This window comes from Didymosphaeria variabile (genome assembly GCF_027946475.1).
Source record: "Didymosphaeria variabile strain IMI 356815 chromosome Unknown scaffold_7, whole genome shotgun sequence".
Classification (NCBI taxonomy): domain Eukaryota; kingdom Fungi; phylum Ascomycota; class Dothideomycetes; order Pleosporales; family Didymosphaeriaceae; genus Didymosphaeria; species Didymosphaeria variabile.
In genome coordinates, this window is record NW_026611626.1 from 2,494,274 (window position 1) to 2,514,697 (window position 20,424).

Below are 20,424 nucleotides of genomic sequence, written 5' to 3' on the forward strand. Positions count from 1 at the left end.
ATGTAGGCTTAGTAGGGTTCGCGTCATATGGTATCTTCGTAACGTCACGACTCGACCAAAGATTCGGTCGCACTTTTGATCGCGATCAATTTATACGCGACTGGTGTTGATAATTCCTTTATAACTGGGTGTACTCTGGTGGCGTTCGCACATGATGCCGCCAGTACTTCCGCTCTCACAACAAGGTAAAATCACTGGCTTCACAAAGGAGGCGGAATTGTGCAAGTTCGGACTCGATCATAGCGATTAGGGAAACGGTCGTAGCCAAGGGCTGGATTGCCACCATAAAGGTACGTCTTAATAAGGGCAGTTATGCTAAAATCAGCCACGTAAGAGTGATCGTAAGGGCAGCAGTCCCGATTTCCAAGCGGGTCATGTTCACTCACTCACTGAATCCGAATTGGCACAAAATCTCGCAAATACTTCATAGAAAACTCAAAGACTACCATACAGTGGGGTTGCCTGACTTCAGATAGGACGCAATTGGCGTAGTCCCATTCAGATTCAACTTGATCGCTTGCGCGAAAGCTTGCGCCGACAGATCGGCTCCAGCAGGGCTAGTGTGAGTGTGGTCGTTGGGGTAAAGCGCGTTCGTTGCAGTATTACCCAACTTCCTGTACGCATTGAGAACGGCTTGGAAGTGGTCGACAAAGGATCCACCAGTGCCAATCTCCTTGCCCGCCTGCGCAGCGTACGCAACGAATCTGGGCGCCGAGGTACTGAAAGATCCACCTTCCCACAGGTTATTAGGGGTCTGGCTGCTCACGACGACAGTTGCGCCCTTAGCAATGAAAGTCTTAGCGGCAGCTTTGACGTAATGTCCGAAGGTGTACACGGTCGACCCATCTTTGCCGGATATGCAAGTTTCTTCGGCGGTGCCGGGGCAGTCACTGCGCCCGTTGTCGGTGCTAGAAGTTGGTGAACCACCGTCGTTGTGGCCGAACTCGATGACCACGATGTCTCCTGACTTAAGTAGGCCTGCGATCTCAGTGAAGCGCCCCTCGTTGGAGTAGCTGCGGGCTGAGCGGCCACCCAGGGCTTTGTTGACGACGGGTACAGTGACATATTTGTTCAGGTATTCGCCCCATCCTACATTCATTAGTTGGAAGTTCATGACCGGATAGTAATACGCCTACCGTTAGTAGCCCCATCGTTGGCGCCCTTGTTGGCCATGGTACTGTCGCCTGCAAGATAAATTGTCGGTGTGGCCCTCTTTTCCATTACTGGAGTAGCCAGCGCAGGGAGCGCGAACAATGCCGTGGCACATAGCTCCGATGAGAACTTCATGTTGTCGATATGATATTTGAGGATTTGGTGATTGAACTGTAGTCTCGTAGAACAGCTTGAACAACGCATTTACAGGTTCAAGAACGTCGGTATATATACAGTTTCATCGCAGTCTTCGTGATATTACCTTTTCGCGCTACCAGCAACTGTCATTATTTCAAGGACGGAAAAATTTGGAGATGGCGGCGCGAAACGCCACCTATCCCTGCCATGCCATATATGAACATGGAGCACGCTCTAGTCCGGCACGGAACCTCGGATTACAACAGTTTTTGGCTACGAATAGCCACTTGGGGCATTAGGAGGATAATTTGTTCTCAGGAGCCAATCTGAACCAGGGGTGATGCAGTTCATATCCGGGCGAACTGGCCCTTGGCGCCTTGGACAAATCAGAAAACAAGGCCAACTGTGTGACTTTCGGCCCATAGACCAGCGAGGGGACGTTGTATTTGTCGGAACAATTGGTGTTCGCTTCAACAAGATGTACGCGCAGCTCGGAAAATCCCCCAACTTTTGTACCACATGGTCGCTCCCCGCAAAATGCTAATGCAAGCCTCCGTTCGGCCGACAATGCGCGATATGTCGCTTCGACACCGAACACTGCTCAAATTCCCTGTCAGTCCAGGAGTGTGTATGTCTCATTAGTCTTGAGCAAGCACCATTTCGGCGCTCATTGTCCCGTGAGGATAGTATTGTAGAGGAGAGGTTCGCCACGTGCCACTTTGTGGTTTGGAATATAGTGCTGGGATATTCGCGCTAGTTATATGTACCCCACAATCTCCCCGAGATCCGATTGATCTCCCCACCAGCGCGCTGGAGCAGAGATAAATCTGTCTAGACTGTGCTACATTTTGCAAGAATGGCATACAGCGAGCGGCGTTGGTAGGTCCACAGAGACGCTGTGAAACTGCGGTTGGGTATGCTGAAGCGGTGGAATAGTTCCCTACTGAAAGCTGCCCGCCCTGTGTACGGGAGCTTGAGTTACAACTGCGCGAATATTCGTTAGATATTTCGTATTCGACAACTAATTTGGCCGGTAATCGCTCCCTGTATGAGATTATGGAGGATATGGAAGTGGTTATGAAGATGATCCGCCTCCTTATTACTGTAAAAAGTCGTATTCGTACGACTTAGGCGCGACAAATGTCGTAATGGAATCATTGTATCCATTAGGAGTTGTGGTTCGCGCTAAGAAACTAAATTCGCTGGACATTGGTGACCTTAACGTGCTCAAGGTCCGTTTCTTATCAGAGCGCAACTCACCGGTAGTCCTCCGAGACTTCTCACCGATCAATAACTAATTGCAGCTGCATAAAGGCGTGGGCGTTCAATGCCATGGCACTTCGGACTAACGTCCGAAGTGAAGGATTGTGGATCGGAAGGCCAGGGCCTCAGAGCGGGTTCCTTTCCCCTTTGATGGTATGTCCAAAACGCAGAAAAATTTGGATGAAGGTGGAAACAAGTGTCTTGCTCCATGCCTACCAAGGTTACAAATCTTCACTGCCGTTACACCAAGCCCATCTAACACTGAACACCGTCTTCGACCTTTGATTGGTTTTCCAACACCTGCTCCAGGATACACCGCTGGAGACGTTAAGAAACTTGACCTAGGCAGTAAATACACCATCCTAGTTCACAGTTCGTATGGGCAAGTGAACGAGATTGGCTACGCTTGACTATCGAGTATCTTGAGTCCCGATTATCTCTTCCCGTTATCGTCCATTGGGCTAAACTTCCCATTCTATTTCCATTCGTCAACCCATGCTTCAAATTGACTAATGGCGGCCTCCTGTGCCGCTGCAACAGGTGGATGAACACTATTACCCATGATGAGATCATTGCAATGCCTCGAGCCAGCAATAAGAATAGCGGGCGTCTCCTCGGTCCCATTGAACGGGCCACCAGGTCTGAACTCGGAGGCGACGGATCCCGATCTCCACGGATCGAATTCTCCGTTCACGTACAGTAAGCGGGGAGCGTCGGTATTGAACCATCCTTCTGTGCGGTCGTTGACGTAGTCCTCGCGGATGCCCAGAGCGCTGCGGAAAGTGTTGTTTCCCTCGGGTGGAAAGTAAAGTGAGCATTGGCGCTCATAGTATTCGGCTGTTGCCAGGCGAGTCATGACCGTCGGCATTCCTTCAGGTGCGCCACTAGAATATATGCTATTAGTATGGTATACCGCAGACGCATCACACTTCATTGTAGAGGCAAATTCGAGGACCGTCACTTACGTTTGCCAGTAGAAGAAAGGCTCATTGCATGTCATCCAGGTCCATGGTCTGTCTCCTGCATTATCGGGTGTCCAGTCGTTGAAGAGTTCCCACGAACTATTGTACGTATCGAAACATTGTACATTCATTTCTCCAGACCAGTCATCGTACCCATACGACTCACAATCTAAGAGACGCCCAGTCAGTATACGCTTGTAGCCACCCAAGTATTTGAAGAATGATGAGGTGCTATCTGGGACTTACATCCTGGAAGGTAGTTGGTAGTGAACCAGGCCGCAAAATTAGGCAACGCCTTTTTTAAGCCAACACCCTTGTCGCCATAGCCAGACGTGTAATTCCCACTAGAGTTACCACTTGCGCCTTCTATGGCATCGCACATCTGGTAGAATTGCGAATAGCCGGAGGTAAATTGGATGCTCTGCCATGCCCAGATTGGAGATGAAATGGCGACGGCAGCATCATCGTCGTGGGCGAGATCTTCAAGGAGGAACTGTTGCTTCAGGGCTGCCTTCTCATCTTCTGTACCGTTACGGAAGACGGAGTCGACATGGTCAATGATCGCTTCATAATCGCGGCTGCAGTTCTTCGGCATTCCCTTTTTAAATGTATTAGGAATTGTAGTGCACTTGCTTTCGTATTACGATTGGACATACCTGCTGGATAGGGTAGAAGTATTCCCAATAATCGTAGATAGCCTCAACGGGACCGCTAGTGGAATGGTACGCCCAGAAGGTTCCAGGGGACAACTTTGAGATGGTTAGCTTCCATTTCTTGAACAGATTATCTTCAGGGCAACGCACCTTCTCAATCCAAGCTGCCAGGGCACCAGAGTAAGAACCACCCACCCAGACCCAAGGCTATCTCAAGGTTAACAGTGTTATTTGTAAAGTTCAAACTTGGCGCACATACTGCCTTATCAGCATTAGAAGAACCGCTGGGATCAAATGGAATGGGCGCATTTTGTGCAAAGTTAACGAAGTCATCGACAGCTTGTTGGAGAGTGAGATCCTGCAAGCAAGTTGTTGTCTGATTCTCGCATGGGCTCGAATCGCCCCAGTATCGATCTACAGCGACAATCAGCTGTCCGTTCGTCTGATTTGCAGGTTACGATCATAAATCCTTACGTTCTATCAAGACAACAGCGCCATCGATGGCGGCGGCGATAGCACCAGTTAGTGTACGTGGTGTAAGATAGCCAACGTATCCTGCGGCTGCGACTTCGCCTGGGGTGAACACGACGACCTGGAAAGCATTATTCAGGATTCACACGTAGAAGGATACCGTTTTCTGTCTTACAGGAGAACCAGGTCCACCCCAGTTAGTAGCATTATACCAGAAGGACGTGGAAAAGGTTCCCTTCGAAGGATCATTGTGGTCAATAGGCTGGAAAAAAGTTCCGTTACCAACAAGAGGGACGGCGTCATCGGTCAAAGTTGCTTCTTCGTCCGCAGTGAGACCCATGCGTGGAACCTCACCCATAAGAGGGAATAATCCATGAGCACCGTGAAGCAAGCTCGTGGCTAGCACCACAAGAATACCTGTAGACCTCATGATGGCGTTCCAGTGGCTTCTCAAATCCCCAACGATGGATGCGAAGAAGCTGGGGGAAAGTAGCTATCTTAAGCACCGATGCAAGCACCGCAAGTGGCCGATCTTTATTCTTGCCAGACTTATCCGAGCGTCACATCCCGACATGCTATGCAATATTCAAACCGGGCTCTAGCAGTCGGGACGGAAGCTTGAAATTGCTTGGGTCGCTTGTGCCGTCTTGACTTTGACAGCGCTCGAAGACGTGACGCGTGGTCTCGGGGCCCAATCACCAGATAACGAAACATTGCATAAGAACACCCTGAATTGACGCTCATTGGCGGACTTAGCCATGCGGATAAGCGAAACCCAGATTTGGCAATGGACCTGCCTTACAAACGCAAAACATCGATTTCGACTATGCCGAAACAGTAAGGTGACTTGCGATGCTGGTCGAGCGGTTATCTCGAAAATTGAGCGCAACCATCTCCTCTTTCAAGGGACATTGCGGATGGGTCATTGAGTAAGATACACTCCCTGAACGGCTAAAGCCGGTTGGCGAATATCTAAAGGGTTCTGAAACATGGATCCCGATGGTCGCTTGGTGTGCTTCCCTATCAGTACGTCCGCGAGATCGCCACATGTCGGAAACGATGCCTACCCGGCCATCCTTGTCCATGCATACGATTGCTGTACCGTGGCGCCGTACTGCGTAGTCGTCACATTCTGTGAATTTTTTATTTTTTTTTACATATTCTGACGCACTCTGTCGTAATCTGTTGCAATCCTATGTATCTATGATGGCCCTACGAGCTAGATTTCTTAGTTCTTGAGTGCCTGATCAATAATGCGCATCGCTTGCAGGCACTCCTCGTCTTGTAGTCGTGGCGCAACAACCTGCACTGCGCACGGAGCTCCATCCATAGCGTTCGGATCATCTGTCTGAAGTCAGTATTCCCATTCGTCTTATTATGTTGCGCATACTCTTGGACGGTACTTACAGTCGGGCTCGAAGGGTCCCACCGCTTTTTGGGGATGGGGATCGAGGTCCTTAGATGCCTTTCCAAATGGGATGATACCAGCAGGATACTATAACCATGTCAGCGCGTATCCAATTTGTATAAATACTGGGATGACTTACATCGATTAGGTTCCACATACATGTATACACTGGCACGCCGTAAGAGTCATGTGGCACGGCGGTCGTAGCCGCCCCGGGTGCCAACACGACATCCAGCTCGTATTTACGCCACAGCGTATGCCAGGCGGCAGCATAGGCATCGCGCGCCATCGTCAATGCATGAATTCGTTGTGGTAGTTCCAGAGCCGGATCGACGGGGAAACCTCCTGTGAAGGGATGCACACCCTTAGCTAATGATGCCACGAGTGGCTCGCCCAATACCTGGTCCAATGGCTTTTCATCTGGGGAAGGTAGGATAGTGTAGTATTGGAAACTGAGACGGCCACCGAGCCCAGCGCTGCTAGCGGCATTATGAGGCAGTGTAACTAGACGGTGTCCTGCACGGGTGAGCCGGGCAGCGGCTTCGTCAAGTGCGCGGCGTACTGGTGGTTGTAGAGGGTACTCTGGATCCTCAGTGAGAATGCCAATAGTCAGCTTCTTGTTCTCTTCGTATGTCTCAAGTTCGCGCCAGGCCAGAGGAATGGATTTGGGGTCGTAGCGTGAGGCATTCGGGGTGCTGCTGCCAACAACAGCCCGCATGAAGAGCGTCAGATCGTCGACTGAGTGGGCTAGTGGTCCGGCAGCTGGGGCGATTCCACCTGGGGCGCGGAGCATTGGGTAGGGAAAGGGAGCTTGGCCGCCATACGGAACGCGGTCGATGCTAGGTTTGAAGCCGTAGACGCCGCAGCACAGCGACGGGATACGAACAGAGCCAGCAATGTCGGTTCCCACACCTATTGGAGAGCCTCGAAAGGCAACCAGCGCGCCCTCACCACCCGAAGAGCCGCCTGCTGTCAAGTTAGGTCTGAGTGGATTCAGAGTGCGGCCGAAGATATTATTTTCCGAGTCAGCGGTCTATTAGCAAATCCAGTTAGCATGTTTCAATAGCAGAGCGAAAAGGACAATGTAGCTCGAATAGGGAAAGGGAGTGAGAAACAGTAAGCAGGAAGCAGGAAGTGTTGGAATGCGAACAACGTAAGTCGGAGGAATTGGAGAGCCGGTCATCGAGGAGGAATACCATGTCAGGAAATGCATACCATCATCGTCTGCGGAACGTTCGTCTTACAATATAAAACAGCCCCTGCATCAAGCAGCAGCTCGACCACATTTGAGTTCGAAGATGCCGACCCTGCTGCAAGGCTTTTTACAAAGCCCAAAGTGCCAAATTGGCCTTTGACCTGAAAACATTCCTGTCATCACACGTCGGTTAGTGCAATATCTGGGCAACAATCGTGCAAAAGTACCTTGATGCTTATAGGAAGCCCATGAAGCGGTCCTTTAGTTTTCTTGTGCTCACTAAAATAGCGATCCAGCTCTTTGGCTCTCTGCAAGCCATCTTCGAAAAATATCTCGGTCAAGCAACTCGTCTGTTCCACGTAGAACATCAGCAATCAAAATGTCATATCGTAATCAGAGGTTTCCCATCGCCGCTTACCAATTGCTGAGCCAGGGCAGCTCGCTTGCAAAACGCAACAGTCACCTCCAAGGCGCTGAGTTTGCCTGTCGCCATCATATTCAACAAAGCCCTAACGCTGTAGTGTTCTGTAATCCCTAGCTCTTTGTCTGTTAGGAGCCCTGACTTTTCTACGACTCGGCGCTCAATCAAGCGTCCTTCATCGGGAAGCCCGGTGCCCGCGAGCTTCGCGAGTGATTCTGGCGACAAAATCCATTCCGGGTTTATGGATGCTTGCTGCCTAGCTCGATGCGCTGCGGCGAGTTCTTGCCAGGTCACGGCCATGCTTGGGGTGGGAAACAGATATCGAGTATTTGTGTTGGTAGAGAAGCAGCTCTACCAGTAAATCTCAAGCGCCCTAAAAGGTCTAAAAGAATACTGAGGTTGGATGCAGTGGTAGATCAGCAGTGCTGGGAATCTTGATTTGTTTTCTTCCGCGTATATCTGTTCTCAAGCTCGCTCTTGAAGGAACACGATGTCGACTGACCCGGGGTATTGAATGCCGGAATTGCGGCTGAGATGTTGATAGATAAACCTTACACCTCCGGAGAGGAACAGCGATCAAGTAGACGAGGAGGCTTCCGGCGCATACAGTGACTCGATGTGGTTTAGTCTCGTTTCTGTGGCCCGACTGGGCCCCACGCGGAACAGCGAGCGCGATGTTAGCGCTTCTCCACCACTAACTTAGTGGGGCGATTGAACATGAGACCATGCGAAGTGCAAGCAGTGCCCTACTCAAAAACTATGATGGGAATTGTTGGCTCTTCAAACGTTCGAGCGGAACGGTTCCGGGGGTGCCGTGGAGCAGTGGCGATGTTCACAAGTGTTCGGAAGGAGTTAGTGTTAGTGTGTATATGGGCAGATTTTCCTTCTTAGCTAATTCATTACTCTTCTACTCTCAACGTTATCAGGTGCGTCGTTATCTGAAACTCCACCGGGTAACGTGGCAGGCCAAGATCATGTGGCATTCACCTAGAAGCATTTGTCAGACACTGGACTGGGCGGGCTTCGAGTGAATACAGGCTTGAATAGGTTGTAACACGCATCAGAAGTCTTTATCGTGAGTACATATCGAGGCAAATTAGGAGTGTTGATATTCTCTTGCAAGGCTACGAAGTGTCCATGCGATTTAACATTATGACATTGAAGTTCACTCAGAGTACCATTGACATGCCCCAAGCCCCCCTTGAAATTGATCGCAACGACTTTCTTTCGGAATCTTTGTGGTCGGTGGATTCGAAATTGCCTTATCAACCGATGAGTTTCTTCTTAGCCACCAATCCCTCATACCTGGGCGCCAGTTTCACGCGGATCTGCTTGCCCCAGAGGAGCAACGGTACGTAGAGTAGCCCAATAAAGAAGGACAGGCACCCAACTGTGATGAACATGTTGCTGAGGCCCATGCTATTCCACCACGGCACCATGGCGAATGGCACAGCCATGCTAAGAGCGTTTCGGAAAAAGGCTACCACAATGAAGGCTTCGGCGACAATCTACAGTGGTAGAGCAGTTAGTAAGTTTCCATAGAACATGGTATATTCAGACGTACATCGCGGTAGCTGTCGACCAGGAGCGTGAATGCGATTTCTCCGATGGAACCCATACCGAAGGCGAAGAAGGCACCACCGATACTGGGAAGTATCCAATGCATTCCCTGTCATAAGTATTAGCAGGTTCTCCACTGTATAAATAAGAAGGTTTAAAAATCGCATTTCTCACCCGGTCAGCTGTGACACCGAACATGATCAATCCACCGGCCATGCTGACGACGGACACGCACAGCAGATGTAGACGCATCTCAGGCTCAAACACATTGCCGTTCCTGCGAGCGAGACGCACGACAATCCAGTCGGACAGCGGCCCACCATAGAGGGTGCCGAAGACGTTTCCGACAAAGGGACCCAATGTCATGTATCCGACGCCGGCGGTGGTGAATCTGTAAGGGGGCATTGAGAAGATGATGGAGATCATGGCCATGACCAGAACTAGCCACGCCACAACGGCAGCGAATTGCAATGCCGTGAACAGAACGTGCGGAAGTGTGACGACGTGCAGCGGCAGCAAAAACAGCTTCCCCAGCGGTTCATCTGTTGGCGTCCATAGCCGCATGCGCTGACGATACGTATGCGGTGTGTACGCCGTGGCATACACTGAAGGCGAATCCATTTTGGTGAGTGTGTCGAGATTCTTAGACTCGTTGCTGCCACCAGCTGTCTTCAGATCCTCACCCTGGGCTGAAGGAAGGGTGGTGGGATCCGCGGTTGGATAACCCACGTACAAGGGTACGAACTTGGTTTCCTCGTAGGCGACGAGAAAGAGGAAGAAGAGAATGGTGAGACAGATTGAGAGAGTGTAATAGGACCATCGCCAGCCTTGGCTGGCGGCCTGGGAGCCGGCGGCCAGAGGCGTCAGGAAACTGCCCATCATAACGGCGCCAAAGTAGACAGCATTTGCGGCGCCCCGCTGGTGGACGAAGAACAAGTCGGCGATCTATAGTGGCGGAATAAGATTAGCAAAGAAGGCATCTCAGAGAGCATACGTCATTTGACCTTACCGTCATTTGGACAGCAGTCTCGTTTATAGCGCCGGCCAGGCCGCTAATGACTGCGGTTACTATGAGCTCAGCTTTTGTATTCATTTTCGATGTCCACCAAGTAGCTCCAGCTAGAACCGCGATTGATATGAGATAGGACGGTCGGCGTCCATATTTGACAGTCAGAGGGATAAACAAGAGACAACCAACGGCGAGTCCCGCCAGATTCGCAGACTGCGCGTTGTTAAGGTTTGAGGTGCTGACGCCCATATCGACTTGCATCTGCTGCCAAAAGACCGTCTGGACCATCAAGCTAAGACTCTTAGCATCCGAAGAATTGCTGTCTAGGCGGGAGCAGTTGGAGAGACGGAAAGACTCACTTGGTGAACACAGCCAATGTCATTCCGAAAATGAGCGTAATATTGGTCACCTTGCGCCATGTGGACCAGTTCTATTGTTTGTAGAAAATGGTGAGCTAGTGTGCTGCAGAAGATCGTGAAAATTAGACTGCCTCACCAGCGGCTCATTTGGGTCGTCTGATGGCTGGGGGGAGAGGACGATCTTCGCGTTTGCGACGGACTCGCGATCTTCAACACGATATCAGGGTCAGTGATTCTAGCGATCGCGGATAGCACCCATCTCGAGGTGCCTGAGAGACAACTTACATTGTGTGAGGGTTACAGTTCCTGGAGGAAACACTTCCTCGTTTTGGTTATTGACGGTAGGCATAACTGGAAGACCGCGCTTTCTGATCAAATGTACTTCAGATATAAATATGAATCACCCAGAAGGCCGCCACAGCATCACAGGTCACGACTTATATCGTAAGGTCTAATACTCTGGTGACTATCTCCGCAGCAGTCGTTGAAGACTAGTCGAACAATACTATCTGTGCACCGTTACAAATATAGGAAGGTGCAGCCGCCGATGGCCCAGCAGCGCGTTTAGATGTCGTTACAGATACGATGATACGCGCATCGTACAGGCCTTGCGCATCCGGGCACGGGGTGATAAGCTGTAGCGGAACAGAGGCGGAATTTGGCGCAGCTGAGCCTAGTCGCCGAGTGTAGCAGGGTCCGGCGCTTTCCAGTACCTGTGCGGGCCAACATATAGCCAATCGAGTTTTCTTGAAGGCTGTCGAGGGACAAGACAAGCAAATCAAAGAAGGTTTCATGGAGGGCACGTGACAATCGAATTGCCGGGGCTCTTGTGCCGCTTGATAAGACTAATGCACGCCTCGGCCGCTAAAATCGGCGGCACCTTGACCCCAGATAAACAACCTGCCGTCCCCAGATTTAGCTTGATCGGGGTAATACATGCGCTCTTCCTGCTCCATCCTCCTCTCAATCCCATGCTGTTGTCCAATCGCGTTCGAGTATCAGCGCTCACCTTTCCCAGGATCTCGACAGCGTCATTAAGCAATCGTACAGCTGTGGATGGAAGAATCTGGGAAGATGAGCAGCAGCGGCAAGAGAACGAGAGGGGGCTGCATCGATTGCAAGAAGCGCAAGCGCAAGTGCGATGAGGAGAAGCCTGAATGCAGGGCGTGTACGAACCGAAATGTCCGATGCGGGGGCTATGAACATCCAGTGCGGTGGGTCGACGGTATCGCGTCCAGAGGCCGATTCGTTGGTGTGAGCAACCCTGGCATGCTCTCACAGCCGGCACCATCGACGACGACAGAGATCCACGACGATGCCACACCCACAGATCGTGTTGGACAGCTGGCACTGACGCCACTGGAAACTTCGGCAGTTGCTGTGCGCAGGGCGGGGGCAGATAGCATCTCTGATGAGGAGCAAATCGCATTCGAAGAATGTACGTGCACAGTGCCACCGTAAAGACTACAAACTTGGCTATAATTGATCACACTAACATATCCCATGGATTAGTTCTGGCCGAAGGCCTTCATCACTTATGCAATGCAGAAGTCTACAGCTGGCTGGCCGTCTTCTTCAAAGCGGCATCGGAGGAGTCCAGGGCTTTGCCGCTCGTGGGCGCTGCTCTACAGGCTTACTACGAGAACGGGTGGACAGTGACCGCGATCGAGCGTATGGACCACTCAATTCGCACGTTTCGCGCCGACCTAGAGCGTCTCGGCTCTGAGAGGCGCTCTGCTACCATCTGCAGCGGGTTACTCATCTGTACTATGTGTGTAAGTATTACGCGGAAAATTAGAGTTGAAGACGAAAAATGTGCTAATGAGCCGGAAATGTCTACGTAGTTATACCAGAATAGACCGATTACGCCGTATCTTCGCCTTCTAGCTGATATGCACGATCTCAAGGGCAGTCTGGCAGGTCTGCAGCCAGATCCCCGGGTGCATCTGCCCTCGCAGCACGTCCTCGAGGTTCTGGGTGTTATGGACATGCCATCATTCTTGATAGGCCGCTTACATCCTAGCCTCGGTATCTGGAAGAGTGTGCGCAGTCTACGGAGCGGGAGCAGTGATCAATTCCTTGGTGAAATCGAGGTTGTGACGGGCATGCCGCGGAGTCTGCTGGATGTTTTTGCTGAAGTGGCCGATCAGCGCGACAAAAACCAGCAGGCTGAAGATTTGTTCTGGAGCTGGCGGGGCTGCGTGGGCACTTTTGATCAGTGCCATCTCTGGGACAGCTGGCGGTATGCTGGCATACTTGATTCCCGCCGTCGCCTGCGGTGTCGATACATAGCCGCCTCGCCCACCATGAGCTCCTCGTCTTCTGGTGAAGATCATGGCGTCAACAACGAAGCGGTCCTCTGCCGCCTCATCGCATCGCTCGACGCACTAGTCCGCAAAATGGATACAGCGGGTGAGCTTGAACCTATGTTCTTGAACAAAGGACTGGTTTTTCCCTATACACTAGCGAGCCTCGAGGTTCCTCTGCTCAGAGCCAACCCACTCTGGAAATCTACGCTGACACGCTTCCGCTCGTCTTTCTTCTACAATGATGATATCGCCATCGTGGACGAGACCGTGCTTGAGTTACTTGAAAAAGCTTGGGAGGCTGACACCGAATTCTTCGACATCGATCAAGCTGCGAGAGAGAAAGGGGTCGAGCTTGGGATATTTTGAGAGGAATGATGATATGTGTCCATGCACGTGTCCGTCCAAGGACTCTTCCCATTGTGGAGAAAAGCTTCAAATCCAGGCTAGGCTTTGGGTCTGGCTGATCGCGTAGTGTCGGATACGCATGCTCATTGTCACGCTACAACGGCCGCAGGAGAAAGTCAGATCCTTTCGAGAGCGCCTACTGCCAGGAAGTCCGAGTTATCGCTTCGGCCGTTGTGCAGTGGCGGCTCTGCAGATGGGAGTCTTCCGAAAGCTAAGATCCTCCCAATCGCTTAACGTCCACACTACGAGCTTTCCAAGAGCTCACTACGAGTTGATACTCTATGTAACAGTGAATGGGTGATGATTTTTTGGGGGCTCAACTTACGAAAATGCAAGATCTTTTCTGGTCAATCAACACTACTCAAAAGGCGAAGAAACCTTCGAAATGCCCGTCCAATCCAAGATCATCATTTGCGGTGCTGGTGTTAAGGGCCTTGTGCCGGCGTCGCAGGCAGCAGACAAGGCCATGGAATCATCATTTTTGAGCCAGTCCAAGCGCTATATCCCACAGGTGCCGGAATCCATAAGCCTCGAAATGCGATCCTTCTTCTAAAAGAGCGGAATCTCCAAGAAAACCTCCAGAAGAAGGCAGTGACTCCTACGGGTTTTGTGTTTCGATGTTATGTTGAGACCTCGGTCCTGGCACGGTCAGAGCTTATCAGCGGTCAATCAAACAAACTTTTGGTACACCCCAAACAAATCTGTTTGGAAATTTGAGAGTGCCCAGGTGGTGTGCAGAGTAATTGACATTCGTGGTCTGGTTACTGGTCGACCAAGCTCGTATCCCGTCACTGATCAAACTCGATACACCTTTGGAAGAACATTTGATAAGATGGACATATGCACTTTCATTGCCCGTACGCGAAATGTACCTAGGTAGACAAGACCTGCTACTCGATTGCGTTGGTCGCCCGAGGCTGGGCTATTTCGTGGAGCGATTGTTGTCTAATAAACCGGTTTCGTGTGCAATGCTGAACATGAATTGCGCCTTGTTCGTATTCTGGACCGTATTCACTGTTAACTGGCGATTGTGCAGAATGACACAAGCTGAAGTGGTGGCTGTGCAGAGTTGCCGCTGCCGTGTTACCGGCGATGATTTGTGGCTTGGCTCGAAAGCTGCCACGCTAGTGGTGCAACGGACTCGTGTCAGGCTACCCCGGTGCTCACTTCAAATGCTGGCTTGCAAGCTTAAATAACAGCGATCCGCCTCTGATCCCGAAAACTACAGAAAACACGTTATTCGAGATGCCAAACCGCTTGAATCAACCTAACCGAGATATCTACGTCTCAGTACCTGCGCAGGCCAGGTTGTGCTGGACCAGCGGCGATGTGGTTCGTGGGACAGTAAGAGTGAAAGCCACTTCGAGGCCTCAAAGAGTTAGTGTTTTGAGTGCCCTGTGTTACCCCAGGCTACCTTATACCAATGCCGAAAACCAATACTATACTAATGCATGACCACAGGTCAACATCACGTTCCGGGGCCGCATGAAATGCGCAATTACTCGATCGAACGGGCAAAGTTCTACCACCTACAAAGAAAAGCCAGAGTTCTTTAGCCGGACATTGGAGCTCTATTCTTCGCCCACAGGTGGCCAAAGCTACGACATCGTCTGTGCCCTCCAGGGCGTCACAGAGGATAACAGAGTCGAGCTGCCTTTCGAGTTTACATGGCCCGAACGCACAGAACTATCGCCTGGCTCTAAATGGCTACCAAATCCTTCCTTTGAGCACGAATGTGGAGGACCCCTCCCGCCTACTTACTACCGAGGTTCGTCGAACGAGCAACTGGTGGAATATTTTCTAGAAGCGAGACTCTATACGGGCGGGAGATATAACGCGGCACAGGAAGTCAGGTGCCCGCTCAACTACCGACCATCTCCGTCTATACCAAGTCCTATCCCACAGGTCCCAGACGCTCGTACCATCTATTCTAGAACCGGCATAATCGCTCGCACACATCGACTGCATCCAGAATACGATCCGGACGAAGGCTGGCGTGCAAGGATCAAACACAGCTGGAACAAGGATAAAGACACAACGCCTTACGCCAACTATAAGATCGACGTCTCATGCCCTAGTGTGGTGACTTCTGGACAGCCAGTCATTTTGTCTTTATCTCTCGTCCATCTTGAGCGCTCGAAAGATATCCCCGATCCTCCGCCTGTCTATCTCCGCCGGATTAGCGTCAGACTGTCTAGCTGCTTGAGGGTCCGTATACCTTCTCGCTCACTCTTCGGCTCCAGCGACATGGATGAGAGCCATAATGATAAGCACATCTTTTTGGAAAAGAGTTTCAATATGGGCGAAGGACTCTTGATGTATGACGGCATGACTGCAACTACAGCTGAAGTTCCGTTACGGCTCGCCCCAGCTTTCAGTACGTACGGTCTAGAACTGACACAAAAGCTCAAAGTGGAGCTCTGGGGCGAATGTGCTAGGGAGAAGTTCCGCTTTACGCCTATACAGGGGCCTATCTTGGTCGTAGCATGCGGTAATGCTCCGTCTCTGCCACCACCCCCAACCCCAGCTCATAAGGACGCGAAAGCTACTGAAAGTGCAGCCGAAGCACCGCCGTCAATGGAGGAAGACACCGCGCCACCTCCATATCAAGTACTGGATAAGAGCTAGAACTTGGATTCCAATGTGCTATGCTACCCTCCACGATAGGTAATACAGAGGTAGAAACTAACGTTTTCGCATTCCTTTTGCTCCCTCTTCTCCATTTTAGATACCCCATTTTCTTATTATGTTAGCCGACAATCAATTCAGAATTTCTTTCTTCAGTCAAAGCGGTGTGTATGCACAACGCGTGTGCTGCTCAAGTACATCTTTATCATCATAGCGTTGTGCAGAAATTCGCAATGCATCCTGACATGGACGCTACATTGTTCACTCTCCTATGTCTAGCCTATATCAACGCTATGCTCTTACGTTCATCTAGCAGCCACATCTGTTGCACTCGCCGGAGTGAACGTATACCCTAGATTTCACGATGGCAAGTGGTCAAATCTCAATTCAAGTGGAGCTTACCCAGCAGGTTTGGGGAGCCACTAACACATTCACGGCTGATCGAGAACTTGGAGGCCAGCTCAAACCAAATGTAGTTCAACAGAATCCGGTGTCCCACATTGATGACGATGCTTCGGCCGAGATTGAGTCCCTGGACGGTTCCACCAACGATGAAGACTTTGGTGAGTTTGAGACCGTGAATAGCTCCACCGACGACGAATCTTGGGTCTCTGTGAACTACAACCAAGTTGAGGATATGACATCCGGGGTGGCGGATCTCGCCGCGTACGCCCACCGACCAACCTTGGAGAACTTCGAAGACTCCGAGAACGAGATGTCACCACCTCCTTCCCCTCTCCCTCGGGGCTATCTTCGCTCAACGCAGAATGTCGACGCCTTCTTACACCCGATGGACTTAACTCCTGAGAACAGTGCCCTTGGTAACTTGCTGTCATTCGAGTCATCGTCTTACGATGACTACGCCCCTCTCTTCCATGCTGACTCGGGTTCCGGATATTCCGCTAAAGCTCGCCATGGTACGTCCACAGAGCGTATGTGGAGTTTGGGCAAGACGGCATTTTCGCGGTTGGCTTCAGCTCGGCAAGGCGCTGGTAAACAGGCCAAGCAAGCTGTGGCCGCCTGGAAGACAAATTTTGTTGACAAGGAGCATGAGGAGCTTGCGCGGGTGGTGAAGGAGGCTGCAAAAGTACCTATGGTGGTGAAGACCGAGCCGACTTCAGTCCGTGACCGTAGTCATAATCTAATCAGCGGCGCAGTGGCGAACGAGGATGGCGTCAAGAACCTCCATATGGAATATGCGGCCGAGAGCTGGATGGACGTAGAGAGGAGGGCCTGGGGCGCGTAGACCTACCCATGTAGTCAATTATTGCAGGCCATGATGACTGAAAGCAGAGACACCTAATTATTCAAATCGTACGTTTCCAGAATTCCAGATTTATTCTTTTGCAATTCGGATTTGATCTTTGTCAATAGCCTTGAACCACAATTCACTACAAGTACTCGTAACAAAATAGCCCAGCCTGTATGTTCATAACATCTCCAATCGTCACATTGGGCAATATTCCAAACAACGTGAGCACATGTCCCAGCGTAGTCACGTCCCCAGGATCACCATCTCTTTCCACGAAGCGCGTAGGCGGGACGCCAGAGTTGAAAGCCGCCTGCGGTGGGAATGGCCCTCCGGGGAACTCTGCACAGCTCCCATTTCCCGGTATGCTAGGAACTGTTCCATTACCAGGAAATCCTGGAAACGTTCCATTACCGGGGAAACCTGGGAAGGTCCCGTTTCCAGGTAACCCAGGGAAGCCTCCAAGCATTCCTCGATTCGTACCCGAGATGTCGGCGAGCCGAGCAGAGAGGTTGCGACTTTGCCATTCCCACCACACCTTATCGAGATATGTGTGGTGGAGGTAGAAGAGGGGATCGCCGGGGCTTGAGTACACGTTCAGCATCCGTGAGCAAGTTAACAATTATCCTATTACCAGTAACATCAATGATCGCTCACCTGTCCACCGATTCCACCATGGCCAGCACCATGCGGAAATCCCTCCAGGCACGGCCAAAACGTAGAATAATTACTCGAAGCCATGCATTGGTCGACATACTTCGACGCGGCCTGCGCACTCGCACAGTCGTCGATCCTTCGATCAATGCAGTGATCCGTGATTTGCTGAAACGGCCCAATAGCATTGACGTAGTCTTTGAACGGCCCGTCGTTGACGCAATTACTCAGTCCTGCACCATTTCCTCCGAAGCCCGTCACTGCATCGAGCACAACAGAGGAAGAGAAGTTGCCGGCATCAAGTGGCTCGTCCCAGTAAGGTTGAGCGCCGGTGTAGTTGCATTCTGTTTGGAGGATGCTTTCATGCGCATATATGAGGTACCGGTGGAAGGGCAAGAACGCTCCTACGAAATGGACCGATTCTGTCGCGAGGACGTGTACTTTTTGGAACTCATCGAAGCGCGTGCGAGGTCCTTTGAGCCCTAATTTCGCTGGCAAGGTCATGAGACATTTTTCGGCGGTGATGTAGGCGAGCTTCTCGATGCGGGTGAGCGTGTGCCTGGGTGAATATATTAGAGGAAAGGTCATGATCTGGTGCATCAGACCGACCAAGCTTTTCTTTGGTTCTTGATTGTGCATGCTTCACTAGTCGTGGCTAATGTTGGAGCAGCTTCTGCAAAGAATGGCAATGCCAACGTCCATGCGAGGAACTTCATAGCGGCAGCTGAAGCATCTCTCATCAGGGTTTTTGCAAGCTGCCATCAGTATATATATGAGCATTCACTTCAGCCGACATGTGGCCAAATCTCGAGAGTTCTTGATTGCTGTCATGAGAGTGTGGGGGCCTCCCGCTAGTATGTGCGACGCGACCTAGAGTGCAATATGTATCGAGAAAGATCATCAGAGACCCTTGGGAGACTTACGAAGATCGGTGTCGAATGAAGTGTCGCGGGTCACGTGCAAAAACGCGCGTTCGGTGAACATGAGCAATATGTAGAAATTGGCGGCTACAAGTTATTTGCCGCCTTTGCTACCGACTGCGCGTTAGAATTCGTGTCAACATCAATGCGCAGTTATTTTCCTACATCTGGTGAGACTCAATATGGTTCAATTGAGGGTATAATGAGCGACGAGAGTGTTGCTTGCATGTCCTTTTCTCGGATGCGAAGCATTTCAAGTCGTTCCAGCATACACGATGAGTACCAAGCCTTTTGATTGCCGAACACAACATCAGACATCCTCCCCAGCAACCTTTCTTATCCATGCTACCGTCTCATCCACATGGCTCAAAAAAGGACTATGCGAGCTCTTCAATCTCTCAGTCCAAAGCTCACCGCCCATGTTCTTCACCATGCTGGTCATCGCTTCCTGCGCCGCAGCCGGTATCGCCATATCATCCTCGCAGAGAAGGTAGTACGTAGGGATCTGTTTCCAGGCCTCTCCCGTAGCCTTTGCTCCGAAGGAGTGTAACGAGTGCGTGCGCGAGACTTTTTCGAACCAATAGTCACGTTGGGAAGGCGGCAGGTCATTGTAGAAAGTGTCTCGGGCGTTGTCGTTCAAGAGCGAGAACTCGTCGTCCTAGGCTGCTGTTAGCACGTATTTTCGCTTTATACGTACTAACATGATCTTGGGAGGAAAACTCACCTTTACAGTCCACCACGTCGTGGGTTGTCCTTTATTGGCGTCTTTTAAGCTCATGCCCTCGGACGCCATGAAGGCGCACATGTACCCACATCTAACCACACCACCTTTTCCACCCTGTGCTTCCCTTTCATTCTTGCTATATCCGACTAAGGCGGAGCCCACTACGATTCCTCCCCAGCTGTGGGGGCATACAATGACGTCGTTTCCGGACCCAATGGCCTTGTCTACGATCGTCTGTACAGCTGCGATATCGGCCGAGAGGTCCTTTGGAGGGTCGTGGTCCGTAACAGAGGGCAATTGGGTCGTGTGCACGGTATAGCCAGCTGCTTCAAGCTTCGGGATGATGAGGGAGTAGCAGGAAGGAAAGTGCCATGCTCCCGGAATGAGCACGATTTGGGGTTTAGACATTTGAGGGTTACGGTCGACGAAGATGTAGAAGCTGCCAATAACCGAAAGAAAATGAGAGTCAAATGCGAGAATACGCCGCTTATATACCCAGACCCACGCGTACCAGATACCGAAGCTTGAGGTATCAGCCTTAAACTCTGTGGGGCGCCCGAGGATCCCGCCGCGCCGTCGGATCGTAGCATTACCGCTGTGCCGCTCCGAGGTCTAGTTCTCCAGGGCGTACCGTCCAGTGTTGTACCGTTGTACGCCCTGTGCACTAATAGTGGAGTCTAGTAAGCACGGTGCATTCACACTCCACGCTGACGACTGTTTGGAGTTGTTAGTCTGGTCCTTTTGCCCAGTGCTTACGCAGACGGGAGGCCCTGTATTTTATTGAGCGTACCAGACTAATGCCACTTCACTATACAAGTGCCACGTGGAAAAGTGGAATCGCTCTCTTGCAACAATCGATTTAGGAAGCTTACACGTCAAGTTCCATTTGAGCCAAATTTGAGAACGACGGACCATGAGACCGGGCCGCGTGATGAACGTTGTTT

The 20,424-nt window shown here is 51.1% G+C and overlaps 9 protein-coding genes across 9 annotated transcripts; 3 read left to right on the top strand and 6 right to left on the bottom strand.

Annotated features, from left to right (window-relative positions):
• Positions 1–442: 442 nt before the first annotated feature.
• Positions 443–1,287, bottom strand: N0V89_009969 (uncharacterized protein; the record flags this gene model as incomplete). Its single annotated transcript, XM_056218714.1, has 2 exons — positions 443–1,089; positions 1,137–1,287. The coding sequence occupies 2 exons, from the start codon at positions 1,285–1,287 to the stop codon at positions 443–445; spliced, it is 798 nt and encodes a 265-aa protein (XP_056067979.1).
• A 1,741-nt stretch (positions 1,288–3,028) lies between these two features.
• N0V89_009970 (uncharacterized protein) lies at positions 3,029–4,979 on the bottom strand (the record flags this gene model as incomplete). Its single annotated transcript, XM_056218715.1, has 9 exons — positions 3,029–3,437; positions 3,519–3,614; positions 3,682–3,709; positions 3,762–4,113; positions 4,172–4,264; positions 4,319–4,375; positions 4,428–4,582; positions 4,643–4,760; positions 4,815–4,979. 9 exons carry the CDS (start codon positions 4,977–4,979, stop codon positions 3,029–3,031), a joined length of 1,473 nt encoding a protein of 490 aa, XP_056067980.1.
• An 888-nt stretch (positions 4,980–5,867) lies between these two features.
• N0V89_009971 (uncharacterized protein) lies at positions 5,868–7,963 on the bottom strand (the record flags this gene model as incomplete). The annotated part of the gene is made up of 4 exons (XM_056218716.1): positions 5,868–5,983; positions 6,047–6,134; positions 6,187–7,080; positions 7,661–7,963. The coding sequence occupies 4 exons, from the start codon at positions 7,961–7,963 to the stop codon at positions 5,868–5,870; spliced, it is 1,401 nt and encodes a 466-aa protein (XP_056067981.1).
• Positions 7,964–8,928: 965 nt separating this feature from the next.
• Positions 8,929–10,238, bottom strand: N0V89_009972 (uncharacterized protein; the record flags this gene model as incomplete). The annotated part of the gene is made up of 4 exons (XM_056218717.1): positions 8,929–9,171; positions 9,228–9,332; positions 9,398–10,168; positions 10,233–10,238. 4 exons carry the CDS (start codon positions 10,236–10,238, stop codon positions 8,929–8,931), a joined length of 1,125 nt encoding a protein of 374 aa, XP_056067982.1.
• A 1,622-nt stretch (positions 10,239–11,860) lies between these two features.
• Positions 11,861–13,266, top strand: N0V89_009973 (uncharacterized protein; the record flags this gene model as incomplete). Its single annotated transcript, XM_056218718.1, has 2 exons — positions 11,861–12,029; positions 12,479–13,266. 2 exons carry the CDS (start codon positions 11,861–11,863, stop codon positions 13,264–13,266), a joined length of 957 nt encoding a protein of 318 aa, XP_056067983.1.
• A 1,524-nt stretch (positions 13,267–14,790) lies between these two features.
• On the top strand, positions 14,791–15,933 carry N0V89_009974 (uncharacterized protein; the record flags this gene model as incomplete). The annotated part of the gene is made up of 1 exon (XM_056218719.1): positions 14,791–15,933. The coding sequence occupies one exon, from the start codon at positions 14,791–14,793 to the stop codon at positions 15,931–15,933; it is 1,143 nt and encodes a 380-aa protein (XP_056067984.1).
• A 364-nt stretch (positions 15,934–16,297) lies between these two features.
• N0V89_009975 (uncharacterized protein) lies at positions 16,298–17,179 on the top strand (the record flags this gene model as incomplete). The annotated part of the gene is made up of 1 exon (XM_056218720.1): positions 16,298–17,179. One exon carries the CDS (start codon positions 16,298–16,300, stop codon positions 17,177–17,179), a length of 882 nt encoding a protein of 293 aa, XP_056067985.1.
• Positions 17,180–17,835: 656 nt separating this feature from the next.
• Positions 17,836–18,552, bottom strand: N0V89_009976 (uncharacterized protein; the record flags this gene model as incomplete). The annotated part of the gene is made up of 3 exons (XM_056218721.1): positions 17,836–17,881; positions 17,940–18,395; positions 18,446–18,552. The coding sequence occupies 3 exons, from the start codon at positions 18,550–18,552 to the stop codon at positions 17,836–17,838; spliced, it is 609 nt and encodes a 202-aa protein (XP_056067986.1).
• Positions 18,553–19,066: 514 nt separating this feature from the next.
• On the bottom strand, positions 19,067–19,888 carry N0V89_009977 (uncharacterized protein; the record flags this gene model as incomplete). Its single annotated transcript, XM_056218722.1, has 2 exons — positions 19,067–19,414; positions 19,481–19,888. 2 exons carry the CDS (start codon positions 19,886–19,888, stop codon positions 19,067–19,069), a joined length of 756 nt encoding a protein of 251 aa, XP_056067987.1.
• Between the last annotated feature and the right edge of the window lie 536 nt (positions 19,889–20,424).